Here is a 16,221-nt window from a genome sequence, read left to right as displayed (position 1 = left end):
CTTCTGCATGCTTTTGTGGCACAGTCGGTGCCCCGCAGGGCTACGGGCCAGAATGTTGAGGGTTTGACGACCACCTCGGACAGCTAACTCTCCCTGCCTGTTCCATTACACCTACACTACGATCAGAACCGGCTGCAGACAATGATCAGCTAGGGGGAAATCCGATTTTCAAGATTTTGATGCTATATGTATAATTCTATATATATATATATATATATATATATATATATATATATATATATATATATAAAAATATATATATATATATATATATATATATATATATAAAAACATGTTTTTCACAAACAGGTTTTTGTACCAATGCACCACAACCAATAAGCAAAGTAGACCAACTTCTTGGTTTGCAATTTTAACACCACAATCTGCAGTTTGGATGCTGGAATTATATTTTACATTTACATTACATTTACATTTAAGTCATTTAGCAGACGCTCTTGGCCGAAAGTAGCCTAAAGGAGGCTTTTTGAAGTAGCCTAACCGGATTAAAACATTGTGACCGGTTGTGTTTACGCCACACATAAAAGGTAATACATTTTAACAGTGAAATGACAAATATTTCGGCTATATTGAAGCGTTAAGTTCTAGGTGCGCGAGGAATAGTCGCTCAGATCGGAGAGAAGGCAGAGCCGTGTTAAAGGGACACATTGGGATTTTGACAATGAGGCCCTTTATATACTTCCCCAGAGTCAGAGGAACCACTTGTATGTCTCTGTGTCCAGTTTGAAGGAAGTTAAAGGTAGTTTTGCGAGCCAAAGCTAACTAGCGTTAGCACAATGACTGGAAGTCTATCCCGAAGTATCCTTTTCAGCTTTCCTGAATAACCGGGCCTGCTGGGAGGATATGTGGCCCCAATATAATAAGACAACTTGGGAGAATGATGATATGCAACAGACAGCGCATCGAGAGTAAACCAACAAATGATCCAAATGGAATTAATGGAATGAAATGTTCAGATAACAAGGCCTTTTCAAGTTACATTTTCATTGCAGTTTAAAGCCTAGAGCATGGATTTTGTACTCACTTGAAATGGTGGTGTTGTAGGCTAGTTTAGGTAGGATAATTGTATTGTCCCAAAAAAAGATAAATGAGGGAGCTTTTAGAGTTGCGTGTCTCATGTCTTCACTGTTCTTTCATGCACTTGGCATCTCCGCTTATATTGAAAATTGGTGCCGATTTGAATGATTTTATGTGTGGTGTGATTGCGACTTAGCATGTATCAGATCTGGATAAATGATCCGCAGGTTAACATTTTCTGTCATGAATCTTGTTCTGGACTTAGCTCTGCACTAGCAGAGCCTAACCTAACCAAAACTTAACCCTAACCTTAACTACACTGCTAACCCTAATACCTAACTCTAACCTAAAATGAAGACCAAAAAGCATTTTCTTTTCATACATTTTTACAATATAGCCCATTTTGACTTTGCCAGCTGGCCAATCTAAGGGGACATCACCCACTTCTGCCTTCAGGACAAGACCATATACGTCAACCTGCAAAGGATCCACCTACCACTATTGTCACTATGAATGGTGGATAGATAGCAGTATAGACAGTTAGACTGGTAGACTATATTGACCTGTGGTGTAATTAACGTGCGGAAAAGCGCAGTGCATCAGGGAAGTACCAAAACACCTTGATAGGGGAAGCACAAGCAGATGATGACATTTGGCTAGGATGGAAGAAATCATATATTAATATCTGCAAAATGGCGAATGTAAACCAGAGAATAAACGCACTATACCCACCCCTGTGCCCAATAGATAAACACCCCTCCCCTATTTTGGACCACCACCACAACCCAGTCAATTTCTAACTGTCCATTGAGTCAAACCTATGAGATAACGGTAGTGCTTTATAACATCGACTACATGTCAACATTTAGTCGTGTGAAGGCAGGGCTATAGATGACCCGATTTTGCATAGACCAACCAAAGGGCCCAGTCTTTTCATCGTTTCAGCCTTCCAGACATGAATCAGCTCCACCATTTGCCCTCGGGCTGTTTCCCATGTCCGTTCTGTGTACTGTAACTATTCATGTCTCTATCGCTTGATCATCTGATCCTCTTGTCTTCCCAACTCCATCCTTGCAAGAGAACACCCGCAACAGTCAACACTCTAGTCCACATTTCCTGTTTTGTTGGTGTTGCCAGTATGGACAAATGTAATGTTGTGAGGGACAAGGTAGCCATTTTGCAGAGTGACATCATCAGAATTGCCACATTTTGTAACCTGAAACATTACAAAACATTCGAAATGAGTTGACATGGTTAACCTGTCGCTCTGAGTATAGCAAGAGTAGATGTAACATTCTGGAACAATCTCTAGCTTTTCCCCAACTGCTGCTTGTCTTCTTCTTCTTAAATTACCGGGATCCCATGCAGTTGTTTTAGTCTAGAGATAACAAAATCCAACATTTGTCATTTTCAGGAAGCCTTGATTAAATAAATGAGTGCTCAGTTATCAATACCATCCATAGTATCTCACTATCTTTCATCTAATGTATCCTAAAAACACTTTCCGAGATGAAAGGCAGTGCAGATCCAGAGTCTCGGAACTGTGGCGGTTGGACACATGCTGTGCACACCTTGGTTGTGCACCTCTTTGAACTGGCTATATTCCAGTCTTGTTTTCGTGCGATCCATTCTATTAATGGAAATGGCAGTCCATTGCAAAGGGAAGGGGTGTATTGCAGTCTTTCTCTGTTAATAAAAAAAAAAAAAAAAGGTAGATTACATTTCGGCATTTCTTCATTTGCAGACACTGACCCACTCTGTTATTCGACACTCTTCGCAGACCACGTAACAGCACCAGTGGAACTTGCAGTTGCATCGTTCACTGCGGGTCTGCTGTAAAATGTTACGGCCTCGCCCGCAGCAGAGGCTTTCACAGTTGTCCATTTCGTGACTCGTCTTGTTACAGATCCTCCCTTGCGTTCCGGCCGAGTCGGACCGCAGATCCCTCTCGCAGAAGTCCGGGGACTTCTCAAAGTAGACCAGCTCGTTGAGCCGTCTGTGTGTGGGGTGGTGGGCGTGCTCCAGCTGGCCCGTGTTCCTGTTGTGCGCTTTGATGAGGGTGGCGATGTGGAAACGCTCCTTGAGCAGCGAGCCTACCACCCTGAACTCAGGTGTGACTTGCCAGCAGGTCTTCAGCTGGCAGCTTCCTGATGTCCCGTGGCATTTGCATTTCCGTCTCATGTGGTTCATCACCACCTGCACAGAGGGGAACAGGGAACTGCACATTAACATCCTCCTTCATCCCCATCCCTGCAGCAGGACACACGTTCAGTCAATCAAATTAGGCAAATGAAATAGACTGTGATTAGAATTCTCTTTCACTCTACAACTGGCAACACTTAGGACGTATAATTGTCACTAAAATAATTGGCTTGACTTTTCTGCAATAATGTTCCACAGAAATAAACTTTATGTACACCATTTCTCACTCTAAGGTGGTGGAACTCCCTTCCACTTGATCCTGGCCCCCTCTCCCAAAATGAGGTGTGTGTGTGCTTCACATTGCTAAGTAACCAATTAGGCATCAACAAAAATGACAGGCATCACAAACATGTAGGTACAGTAGCACTAGCCTAATATTGAGCGGTTTTGCGTGGAATAACTGACTCGCCGACGCTGAACTGTAGTAACGTCAAGTTCACATCCCGACTGAGGATGTCCCTCCGACACTCCCAGACCTCCCATTCTCTCAACAACGCACTCATCTGTCAGCCTGAGTTATAAACTTTTAGATCCAATTACCAACAGGAAAAGGGGCCACCCTCAGCACTGACAGATGCTCCTTACCCCCACCCCTATCAACAGCACAAGCACAAACACACACACCTTCAGCACTCACACATTCTACTCTCTCCTAGGCCTCTAACCAGCTGCCCTGGGACACACACACACATGAAGACGATTGGAAACAAGTTTAGTCTGCTGAAAGCCAAAGGATTTAGGTTTCTACTAGTACAGTATGTGAGTCACAGATGAAACGAGCTGGGGTGAAACTGGACTATTTCATGTGCTGGCTTCTCTTTCTTTGTTTTGAGATAGAATCCGCTGAAGAGCGAGGAGATCCCGAAACGTGTTTTCCCTTTGGTTCGAAACGAGTTGAAACCCAACTTTATTATTCATCTGTGTTCTGATTCATTAAACAGAGTGTTCTGACGGTTTGAGCCGAGGACATGGTCGTAACCACTCTAAGACTAAAGGTCATTTTGAACAGTTGCCAAAAGCAGATTTACTTTTTGGAGAAGCAGGACAATCTTTTTTTTGAAGACTTGGGCTTGTGTGCTGTGGGTTTCCATTTCAGGGCCTCTTGTAGGTGTTCCCATTGAATAGAGAGAAAGTGCTATTCTGTGTGAATGAGAGTTGGAGAGTGATAAATTGACCCACTTGAATCATCCATTAGGAATGATAAGGAAAGAGAAACAACACCTGATCTCACTGGGGCCAAAGTGAACAACTATTGATCACAGCCCATTCAGACCAAATATCACAAACCTGGCTAAATACTTTTATGCTTAGTTTTTACATCAGCGCATTGAACTGCATCCTTCTGGCTTTACATACACCCTGTAATTACACAACAGTTACCCACTTAACCCTTTAGATACACACTGAACGGGCCGGTCTAATTGTATCCCTACTCTAGTTTTTCCCCCCAGGAATTCTCACGATCAATCTAGAAGATTTGTTAACTACAACAAACCAAAAAAAACATCTGGATGAAGCGATATCTTGGAACCTGTAAGCGAAGGACGCAAAAAAAAAACTAAAACGAGAGACGACTGAAACCAAAACGGGTGTAAAACCCTCAGCGCTGTTCACAGTTTAGGGAATGGGACCTGCCAGCTTGTTCCCTTTACTCCACGCCGTGTCCAACCGTGCACCTGGGAGCGTGAGCTGAGTCCACGTGCCTGTGGCACCGGGAGGAAGCGTGTGTGAGGTGCCTGCCGAGCTCTCCGACAGGTGACTGACTGACGAGAGACGCTGACAGTGATTTAAGGAGCCCTTTTGGATACGGAAATGACTGACTGGGTTTCAGAATCTCACTCAAATCAAATCAAATCAAATGTATTTATATAGCCCTTCGTACATCAGCTGATATCTCAAAGTGCTGTACAGAAACCCAGCCTAAAACCCCAAACAGCAAACAATGCAGGTGTAAAAGCACTCATAGGACCAGCGGCTAGACAAGCATGGAGGGGAGAACATAGATCAGAGTACAGGAACTGTCTGATGCTCATGCCTGTGTCTGCCATCCACTGATTAGCAAGCAACTCCTAATCTGAGTCCCAAATGGCGCCCTACTCCCTATATACTGCGCTACTTTTGACCAAAGCAGTATGGCCTATGGCATGTATACTAAAGTACAATTTGAAAAAGTGAGGTCACAAATATTTCCTAGACGGCAAAGATCCGGATGGATATTGTCATTTATCGGCGTAGTAACAAACCCCCTCCTTGCGACCCTGCGATGCATGCGACCCCAAACTGTTCAAACTGTTCCCACACCCTCTGTTTGGCAGAGAGAACATTTTGCAGTTTTAAAGTACATTTTCTGCAATCCTCAACAGGCTCAGAGACAGTTTCTATCTACAAGCCATCGCAGTGATGAACACTTGAACTGGACTGACCACCTGCACTGACCCTCCACACTTTAGTACACATGCACTCACACACCCACACAGATATACACTCATCCACACACACACACACACACACACACACACACACACACACACACACACACACACACACACACACACACACACACACACACACACACACACACACACACACACACACACACACACACACACACACACACACACACACACACACCAGTAGAGGCTGCTGAAGGGAGGACGGGCCAAAATAATGTCTGGAACGGAGCAAATGGAATGGCATCAAACACATGGAAACCATGTGTTTTATGTATTTGATACCACTCTACTAATTCCACTCCAGTCATTAACACGAGCCTGTCCTCCCTAATTAAGGTGCCACCAACCTCCTGTGACACACACACTCACACACATATATACATTCATGCTACACATCACAACTGTTCTTATCAGACTCCCCCTTCCCCAAAACAAGTGTAAATATTGGACTATAAATTGTGCATTCCTGTGGGGGTACCCGCGGTCCGTATTGAACCCATTCTGGGACCGGATCCGGACCGCGGTCCGCCATTTGAGTATTGGTGGCCTACAGTGTATAGGGATGCCATTTGGAATGGAACCTAGCCTAACACTGGTCTCATTACTGACGCTCACTGCTAACACTGCCTGTCCTGTACAGGTCTCACTCTATAGCAGGGTTCCCCAAAAGATGGTCCGCAGGTGGTTTTTATTTAATTAAAACATATTGGACATAAAAGACAGTAAAATAACGTTTTCCAAATGTTCTTGTGTTAGGCCCTGAATTTAAAATGGATTAAATGGAGATTTTTGGGGTCACTGGCCTACCCACAATCCCCAAAAATATCAAAGTGGATTTTTTTGTATTTATTTTTTTGACAAATTAATAAAAATGAAAAAACAAATTGGTTTAACAAGTCAAATAATAAGTTGCATGGACTGGATGTCTTCCAATGCCTTGCAAAGAAGTGCACCTATTGGTAGATGGGTAAAATAAAAGGCAGACATTGAAATTCCATTTGAGTATGGTGAAGTTATTAATTACACTTTGGATGGTGTATCAATACACCCAGTCCCTACAAAGCTACAGGTGTCCCTCCTAACTCAGTTGCCAGAGAGGAAGGAAAACGCTCAAGGATTTCATCATGAGCCAATGGTGACTTTAACAGTTACAGAGTTAAATGGCTGTGATGGAAAACTGGGGATGGATCGACAACATTGTAGTTACTCCACAATACTAGTCTAATTGACCGAATAAAAAGAAGGAATGCCTGTAAAGAATACAAATATTCCAAAACATGTTTGCAACAAGACACTCAAGTAGCACTGCAAAACATATGGTAATTTTAAAAACGTTTTGTTGTTGTCCTGAATACAAAAAAAATGATGTTTGGGACAAATCCAATACAACACATTACCACTATCCATATTTTCAAGCATGGTGGTGGCTGCATCATGTTATGGGTATGCTTGTAATTATTAAGGACTTTGGAGTTTTTTCAGGCTAAAAACATTTACGGAATGGAGCTACATGTAAGCAGAGGCAAAATCCTAGAGGAAACCCTAGTTCAGTCTGCTTTTCACCACACACTGGGAGATGAAGTCACCATCCAGCAGGATAATAACCTAAATGTCCAAATCTACACTAGAGTTTCTTGCCAAGATGACAGTGAATGTTCCTGAGTGGCCGGGTTACAGTTTTGACTTAAATCTGCTTGACAAGACCTGAAAAGATCTGCCGACAATGATTGACAATCAATTTGACAGAGCTTGAAGAATTTTGAAAAGAATAATGTGCAAGTGTTGCACCATCCAGATGTGGAAAGCTCTTAGCGACTTACCCAGAAAGACTCACAGCTGTAATCGCTGCCAAAGGTGATTCTAACATGTACGGTATTGACCCAGGAGTTGAATACTTATCTATTCAATATATATTTGTGTTTTTTTTTTCATAATTTCTTTGAATAAATGTCTTGACGTTTTCTTCATCTTTGACATTATTTTATGAGTATTTTGTGTAGACCGTTGACAAAAGAAAATGACCAACGAAATCCATTAAAATTCAACTTTGTAACACAACAAAATGTGCAGAAAGTCAAGGGGTAAGAATATTTTGTGAAGGCACTGTATCTGTTTGGGATTCTTGCTGTCAATTTGCGGAGTACAAACGATTTATAACAATGTTCCGCCCCTCCGAACTCCGCTCAAGGAAAAATCGTCCCAAGGCTGAGTTTAATTGGGGACCCCTGCTCTAAATGATATTCACACAATAATCCATCATGTTTGCAACACATACTATATTATACATGGTAATCACTGTCAGATGATGTAAACAAACAATACATACAGTATTTACAGTAATACCAAAGGCTGCTACCTCTGTATTACAACGGTATCATCTTATCATCTGTATCATCTTATAAAACGATGCTTTGGCGCTCCCCATGGGACAACCCTTTGAAGAAACCGTTTTGGGTTCAAGGTAGAACCCCTTTTTTCGTTTCATGTAGAATCCTTTCCACATTAGGTTCTACCTTGAACCCAAAAGGGTACTTCAAAGGGTCCTCCCATGGGGACAGCCAAATAAGATTTTTTCCCCCTAGTGTATTGCCTCGATTTGAATGCCCTCTTATATGAGGAAACATTCATGTCTAACTGCACATGGTCATATTCTCCAAAGGCCTCTATTTCAGGCCTTTGACTGTCAGTCTCACTGAAGATTGTGTGTTACATATGTAGGTCTTATAAACTGTAGTTATGCAAAGAATAATAAAAAAATAAAAAAATGTACTTTGAAGTAATTGCCCCCAAATTCATTGGCAGACCACCGTTAGAAACACACATCTGGGCTGTTTTAATTGGGGAAGAGTGCGACAGACTCCTCTATAAACCAGCCTCAGACGGAGATCAAATAAGACATATTGGTAGCAGAGTAGGACCACAGGCAAAACGAGGTATTACATGGTCTACCGAGGACTCAAATGCATCACTATCTCTCTGTCCCAAATACAGCGCAGGGCCCTGGTCAAAAGTAGTGCACTTTATCGGGAAAAGGGTGCCATTTGTGACGCAAGCCTTGCTCCTTCCTTTATCAAATGCTGTGTCTGTTTAATATTGTCATCATTCTTAATTCCCTTACTCCTGTCATCCTTATTGTGTCATTAAAAATGGGGTTTAATTGTCTATTAAAATGTTATGACTTAAATGACTTCTGTTGACTGTCTTACTTGTGAATTGTTACTGGTATGTTGTCTGTCTTCAATGGTATTAACAGTACGATAACGACTCAATGTTTAGCAAATATGACATTAAATTATGAAGCTCGCTACAGCCACTAAGATATTTGTGCTAAATACATCTGTCCTGGAATTGTAAACCGCCATTTTTTTACGAACAAAAGTTTGCACACTGCTTTATGTTGTTCCAATCAAAGACATGTAACATCAACCATAAAGGGATGTGAAGCCACGACTTCAAAGAATATAAACAAACCCACGCCGCATTAAGCTTCAGCATCACTGAAGTAAATCAAACACAAGTCATCAAAGGACGGTTAAGATGGAGACACGCAACAATTGACACTAAACAATCATTTCACCTCAAAGCAATAAGGAGACCAAATGAGAACCGTCCACTACACGCCAATCATGTGCAGGATTACTCTCTTGTTAATAATTGTACACAACATTCACCGATCCAATTTGGCCTTCCTAGTAAAAATGTCATCCGTAACAGTTTCCACCTGCCGTGCTTTAACAGTGGCGCACATTTGTTCTGGAGGCCAATGGAATGTTCCCTCTCCTCGGATGATGCTGCATGCCTCTAATGGACATCCAACAGGCAACCATAAAGGATTTAAAAAGGCCAGACCAAAAAGTCACAATGCACAGTCAAGGTGTAATAAGCTCTGCTACATAGTAGAGAGAGAGAGAGAGAGAGAGAGAGAGAAGAAGAAGAAAAAACAGCATCATTAATCTAAATATACAACATAAAAGCAGAAAGATAATTGTCACCCACAGCACCAGCCGCTCAAAGAAGCTATCCCGAAGGTATAAAGAAAAGCTCCGTTTGCGTTGTCATGAAATGACCTGCATTTACATGTAAATGTGTCCGTCTACAATCTTAGCACATTGCTCGGGCTCGTAGTTGTGAATACAGACATGCCATGTGATATGATGTCAGCATTTGTGGCGGGTGTGCAGTTCCAATTGAGTGATTCCAATGAACATATTGTTGAACGGAATGTACTACCATTGCAAATGTCTCCATGTTGCCGACAGCCACTGTAAACATTTAGTCATGCAGCGGGAACCTCAAAACGATGTTCCGATCAGTCATGACATCATTATACACAAACATACTGCTGTGCAAGGGCGTAACTTTGTGTTGGATATTGGGGGGTAGGGGTCAGATTCAAAGTCAATGGGTTCCCCGCTAGGGGTGTCTGGGGGCAATGCACCCCGGGAGATTATTTTATATATATATATATATATATATATATATATATATATATATAGTTGTGAAATTATTGTTTGAATTTTGAAGGTAAAATACATCCAAAAATGTCCTGATAATTTGGTCAATATACCCAAATCACAACTGAAATACCAATATGTTTCTGTTTTACGTTCAACTGTGTTGTTACTCTTAACAGTTCAGAAAATCCCTACCACACGCCTTCTTGGTTTAACTACATTTAAATGTCAAAACCCATTATTCTATTTGTGTACCCTTCACCACGGGTCAGATCTTCAGTCTCAATTCACTTAAATGCGCCAAATACCTGTTTTAGCCTGTCACTGACAGAAATTCAATTCTGGCATATTGTTTTCCTATCTTTGGAATCCAGCTTTTCCTGGTGGATGGTTCAGTCTGCTTTGTGTCATTGTTGAGCACAGCCACGTCTTCACAATCAAATGACAACCAAATTAAATCAGAATGCAGGCAACAGCATTTGTTATATCACTTGGGATACAGTCAGAAAAGATGAGGAGTTGAACCGATTGTTCCAATCTGTGTGCAATGTGCTTTACCAGACTGTCTTATAACTCAAATTCCAAATTCTCACCTAATGTCACGACTTCCGCCGAGGTTGGCTCTCCTGCCCGTTCGGGCTGTGCTCGGCGGTCGTCGTCACCGTCCTATTAGCCACTACCGATCCCTTTTCGGTTATCTGTTGGTTTTGTCTGATTGTTTTCACCTGTGTGTTAGTTAATTAGTATCTGTATATAATGTAGGTTGTCCCGCCCTTGTTTTGTGCGGGATTGTTTGTTTTTGACATTTCGTTTCGGCTGTCGGTGTTTTTGTGTTTTATTTCTCCGGTTTGTCTGTTTATTCCTGTTTTTGATATTTTTCACCCTGTATGTATTTTTGGGTTGTCCGTGTTTGTTGTTGTTCACTGGAGAATAAACCTTTATTCATTATTTGCTCTCTGCGCCTGATTCCACCCACCTTGACTATGTCACGCCTTGGTCATTGTATCTTGTGTTTTTGTTATATGTTTGGGTAGGCCAGGGTGTGACATGGGTTTATATGTTGTATTTCGTATTGGGGTTTGTATTAATTAGGAGTGTGTATTAGTAGGGGTGTGTCTAGTTAGGCTTGGCTGCCTGAGGCGATTCCTAATTGGAGTCAGCTGATTCTCGTTGTCTCGGATTGGGAACCGTATTTAGGCAGCCTGAGTGCGCGTTGTATTTCGTGGGCGATTGTACCTGTCTTAGTGTTATTCACCAGATAGGCTGTATTAGTTTCATTCGTTTGTTGTTTTCTTCTTCCGTTATTTCATGTACCGTATTAGCTTCATTAAAAGTCATGAGTAACCTACACGCTGCATTTCGGTCTGACTTTCTACAAACAACAGACGAAGATCATTACAGAATCACCCACCACGATTCACAGACCGAGCAGCGTGTGAACTGGCAGGATCTGAAGGTGGACGTTATGGACAACAGAAGCAAGGATTATACGACGTGGGAAGAAATCGACAGGTGGGCAGCCGACCCAGGGCGAGTGCAGGAGCCCGCCTGGGATTCCCTGCAGCAATGCGAAGAGGGCTATACACGTATGGAATCGAGAAGGAAAGCATTGCTATACAGAGCGAAAACTGAAGGTAACAGGGGAAAGCGCAGAGAGAGAGTGGCTGAGTCAGGAAACAGACCTGAGCCTACTCTCCCTGTTAATCGTGAAGAGCAGTTGCAATGGGAGAGAATGCATCATTTGGAGATTTGGACATGGGAGGAGGAATTAGACGGTCAAGGACCCTGGGAGCAGCCGGGAGAATATCGCCGTCCCAAGGAGGAAATAGAGGAAGCTAAAGCGGAGAGGCGTATGTATGAGGAGGCAGCACGGCGACGCGGTTGGAAACCGGAAAAACAGCCCCAAAAAATTATTGGGGGGGAGCTAGAAGGGAGAATAGTTATGCCAGGTAGGAAACCTGCGCATACTCCCTGTGCTCACCGTTGGGCTAGAGAGACCGGGCAGGCACCGTGTTATGCTATGGAGCGCACGGTGTTTCCAGTGCGGGTGCAGAGCCAGCTGCGACTCATACCAGCCCTTCCTATTGGCCGGGCTAGAGTGGGCATCGAGCCAGGTAAGCTTAGGCAGGCTCGGTGCTCAAGAGCTCCAGTGCGCCTGCACGGTCCGGTCTATCCAGAGCCACCTCTACACACCAGTCCTCCGGTAGCAGCTCCCCGCACCAGGCTTCCTGTGCGTGTCCTCGCGCCAGTACCACCAGTTCCAGCACCACGCACCAGGCCTCCAGTGCGCCTCGCCTGTTCAGCGCAGCCAGTGCTTTTCTCCTCTCCGGCGCTGCCGGAGTCTCCTGTCTGTCCAGCGCCACCAGTGCTACCAGTCGGCCCAGCGAGTCCAGTGCGCCTCGCCTGTTCAGCGCAGCCAGAGCCTTTCTCCTCTCCTGCGCTGCCGGAGTCTCCTGTCTGCCCAGCGCCGCCAGTCGGCCCAGCGTCACCAGTCTGCCAGGATCCGCCAGAAGTGCCAGTCTGCCAGGATCCGCCAGAAGTGCCAGTCTACCAAAATCTTCTAGATCGGCCAGACAACCTTAATCATCCAGGTCCACCAGCCAGCCAGGATTTACCGGAGCCTACTACCTGCCTGAGCTTCCTCTCAGTACTAGGCTCCCTCTCTGTACTGGGCTCCCTTTCAGTACCGAGCTTCCTCTCAGTACCGAGCTTCCTCTCAGTACCGAGCTTCCTCTCAGTACCGAGCTTCCTCTCAGTACCGAGCTTCCCCTCAGTACCGGGCTTCCCCTCAGTACCGGGCTTCCCCTCAGTACCGGGCTTCCCCTCAGTACCGGGCTGCTTCGGTCCCGGGCTGCCCCTCTGTCCCGGGCTGCCCCTCTGTCCCGGGCTGCCCCTCTATCCCGAGTTGCCCCTCTATCCTGAGTTGCCCCTCTGTCCCGAGCTGCCCCTCTGTCCCGAGCTGCCCCTCTGTCCCGAGCTGCCCCTCAGTTATGTAGGGATCAGGGTGAGGACTATTAGGCCGTGGTCGGCGGAGAAGGTGGATTATCCTAGGACGCGAAGGGGAGGAACTAGGACATTTATGGAGTGGGGTCCACGTCCCGAGCCAGAACCGCCACCATGGACAGACGCCCACCCGGACCCTCCCTATGCTCTTGAGGTGCGTCCCGGAGTCCGCACCTTAGGGGGGGGGGGGGGTTCTGTCACGCCTTGGTCATTGTATCTTGTGTTTTTGTTATATGTTTGGGTAGGCCAGGGTGTGACATGGGTTTATATGTTGTATTTCGTATTGGGGTTTGTATTAATTAGGAGTGTGTATTAGTAGGGGTGTGTCTAGTTAGGCTTGGCTGCCTGAGGCGATTCCTAATTGGAGTCAGCTGATTCTCGTTGTCTCGGATTGGGAACCGTATTTAGGCAGCCTGAGTGCGCGTTGTATTTCGTGGGCGATTGTACCTGTCTTAGTGTTATTCACCAGATAGGCTGTATTAGTTTCATTCGTTTGTTGTTTTCTTCTTCCGTTATTTCATGTACCGTATTAGCTTCATTAAAAGTCATGAGTAACCTACACGCTGCATTTCGGTCTGACTTTCTACAAACAACAGACGAAGATCATTACAGACTAGTCGTGACACCTAATGACCTGTTCGTCCTCACCCTGCCTCAACATGGGCAGTGCTCTCCTTCTCTCACTCTCTCTATTGACTGTCTTTGAACCCTGCAATATTCATATGACCAAATACCATTATCATATACACAAATAGCTAGCCTTAACAAGGATGGGGTTAGCTTATTAACATTAATTATATTCTGCTTTTATTAGCTAAATTCTGTATTTACTGTCAGGCAGTAGGTATAGCTAGCTAGCTGACTACATAGTACCAGTCTATTATTAATGGTACAGTAGCTAGCTAGCTATGTAGCTATTCGTTAATTTACTTACAGTCCTCTGCAATGCCCCCCAAAATCGTATGTCCTGCACTTTTCTCTTCTTTGGCATTGGCACCTCCATTAAGGGCACCAGCAATTTTTTCACTAGACTGAACATTGACTCACTGAGTGCTGCTAATCTAAAACTATAGTTGAAAAGGGAAAGATTCAGATACTGTGGTGCTAGCTTTGGTACTAGCTTAACTAGCTAGATAATGTTATCCTAGCTAAAATATAGCCAAACTAACATTGCATCACTCGGTATAAAACCATTTTTACACAAAATTATGTAATTACCAATAGTTTGCTAGTTACACAACAACGTAGGACTACATTTATGAAATGTTCATGAACTTTTACTCAATTTAAACTTTCTAAACATTCATACATTGGAGCGCATACACCACAAAGAGAAAGAGTGAGAGGGGAGCGTGCGGTGCTGAGCTGTTACTGCAGACCAAATAAATAAAATGCAGATGGATGAAAAGGGAAATTAAGAGAAATTGCACATTTCAGTTTTTCTTACAAGCAGTACTCAACTCTTTTCCCTTTACCATGAACCGGCCAGCTGCCTATGGGGACCAACCAAAATGGTATTTGGCAGTGGGGAGGGGGGGGGTCCAATCATAAAACGAGGAACTGAGTCACTGTTGTGCCACATAAATCCAATAGCTGCCTGGCACTTTACAGTAGGGAAGTGTTTTCCAATCAATTAAACTCATCATGGTATATTATCGGGGGGGGGGGGTAAATTGACTTGTTACTAATATCGGTGGGGGTCACGACCCCCCTTACCCCGAAAGTTACACACCTGCAGCTGCGAAGCAAATTGTGCTAAACGTTTGTTTAAAATAAAGAAAAGAGAAATGAGTCAGAATGAGAGGGATGTGCGAGAGGGATTCTTTTTTAAATAAAAAAACAACAAACTTTTCTCCCCTGATTAACTTCTCTGGTAATCTGTATTTGTGGGGAAGGAAGGGCGAATCTCTTTACTTTCCGCCCTGTTTGATGTCTAAAATCTTTTGCTGGGTTTAAACATCTGTTTCCAAACAGCCAGCAGCCACTAATTAGAGCTTTTAACAAGACTGAACGTCGTGAGAGCCAGAGGATGGGCATGAGGCGACATGTATACCCCACTTTGTTTTAGGGGAGGTGTTGGGGGAGGTGGTAGAGGGTATGAGGCATTATTTGAGACCTCACCTGTCAGTGTTTTCGTTTTGATTCGGGGGGGGGCTTTCTGCTCTGTTTGAAGTAATCAAGGCACTGCCCTGGTGGCATTCATCTAACGATGCACCACTCCCTGAGTCATACTGTACCTCTGCTGTCTCTGTACACTACTTCAGTATATTACATTGACACCTTCAATTGTTTTCTTCTCCCAGTGCAGAACTCATTAAAGCATTGATACTTTGAGGTGTGCTAAGAGAACTGCACTCCACACGCCCAGAGCATTGTGCAACCTGATCTTCTGAGAGACGACTAGCACATGCACAGACTCTGCAGCATTGAACGCTGGTCATATCTGTGTCAAAACACAGCTCGGGTACTCTACACTGAGTTCATTGACACTGCACACAATAAACTCAATTCCAAGTAGATGTAACAGAGCCTTACAGAAATACATTTGAAGACACAGCTCCTTTAAATTACACAGTGCAACTGCTGATTGACGTTCTTGTGAATCTACTTGTAATGGAAGTTTTTGTTTCAACTCATGTATGTTAATAGTGCCGGTTTTCTTGGCTCCACTTGTGATCCAAGAAGCTGTCTCCAAAAAGCGGTTTTGACAGTTTCAAAGCATTTCCCAGTAGCAGCAGGTAACGTTTCTAACACAATCAACTACTGTTGCCAAATAGGCCTCTTGGCAAAAACAGAGCTTCAATGTGCCCAAACTATGAAATCTTCCCTGCAACATTTCACCCTGAGTGTCGAATATATCAAACGTTAGTAGCTAGCTATGCCTTTCTATCTTCCCTATATTGATAGATTTTTGTCATAACACTGCAGCTTCCTAAAACCAAAGGGTGTAACATTGATCATATATCATTAATCTTGGGATCCAACTAAGAACAGCAGCCTCGTAATACGTAAACATAGAAACTCTGAAAATCTTAAGAAGAGGATTAAATTGACTATTGATTTGGAAATTATTT

General features: G+C 43.7%; 1 protein-coding gene across 1 annotated transcript in view; it reads right to left on the bottom strand.

Annotated features, from left to right (window-relative positions):
* Nucleotides 1-287: 287 nt before the first annotated feature.
* The window catches only part of LOC124043805 (protein Wnt-10a-like), a 35,587-nt gene continuing 19,653 nt past the window's right edge, over nt 288-16,221 (bottom strand). The window contains exon 4 of the mRNA XM_046362780.1: nt 288-3,231. Within this exon, the coding sequence (XP_046218736.1) occupies nt 2,770-3,231 (462 nt within the window). The 3' untranslated portion in view covers nt 288-2,769. The remainder of the gene's footprint in view (nt 3,232-16,221) is intronic.

The sequence above is a fragment of the Oncorhynchus gorbuscha genome, linkage group LG09 (assembly GCF_021184085.1).
Source record: "Oncorhynchus gorbuscha isolate QuinsamMale2020 ecotype Even-year linkage group LG09, OgorEven_v1.0, whole genome shotgun sequence".
Classification (NCBI taxonomy): domain Eukaryota; kingdom Metazoa; phylum Chordata; class Actinopteri; order Salmoniformes; family Salmonidae; genus Oncorhynchus; species Oncorhynchus gorbuscha.
Note: the sequence above shows the minus strand (reverse complement) of the source record. Positions and strands in the feature narration are given on the sequence as shown.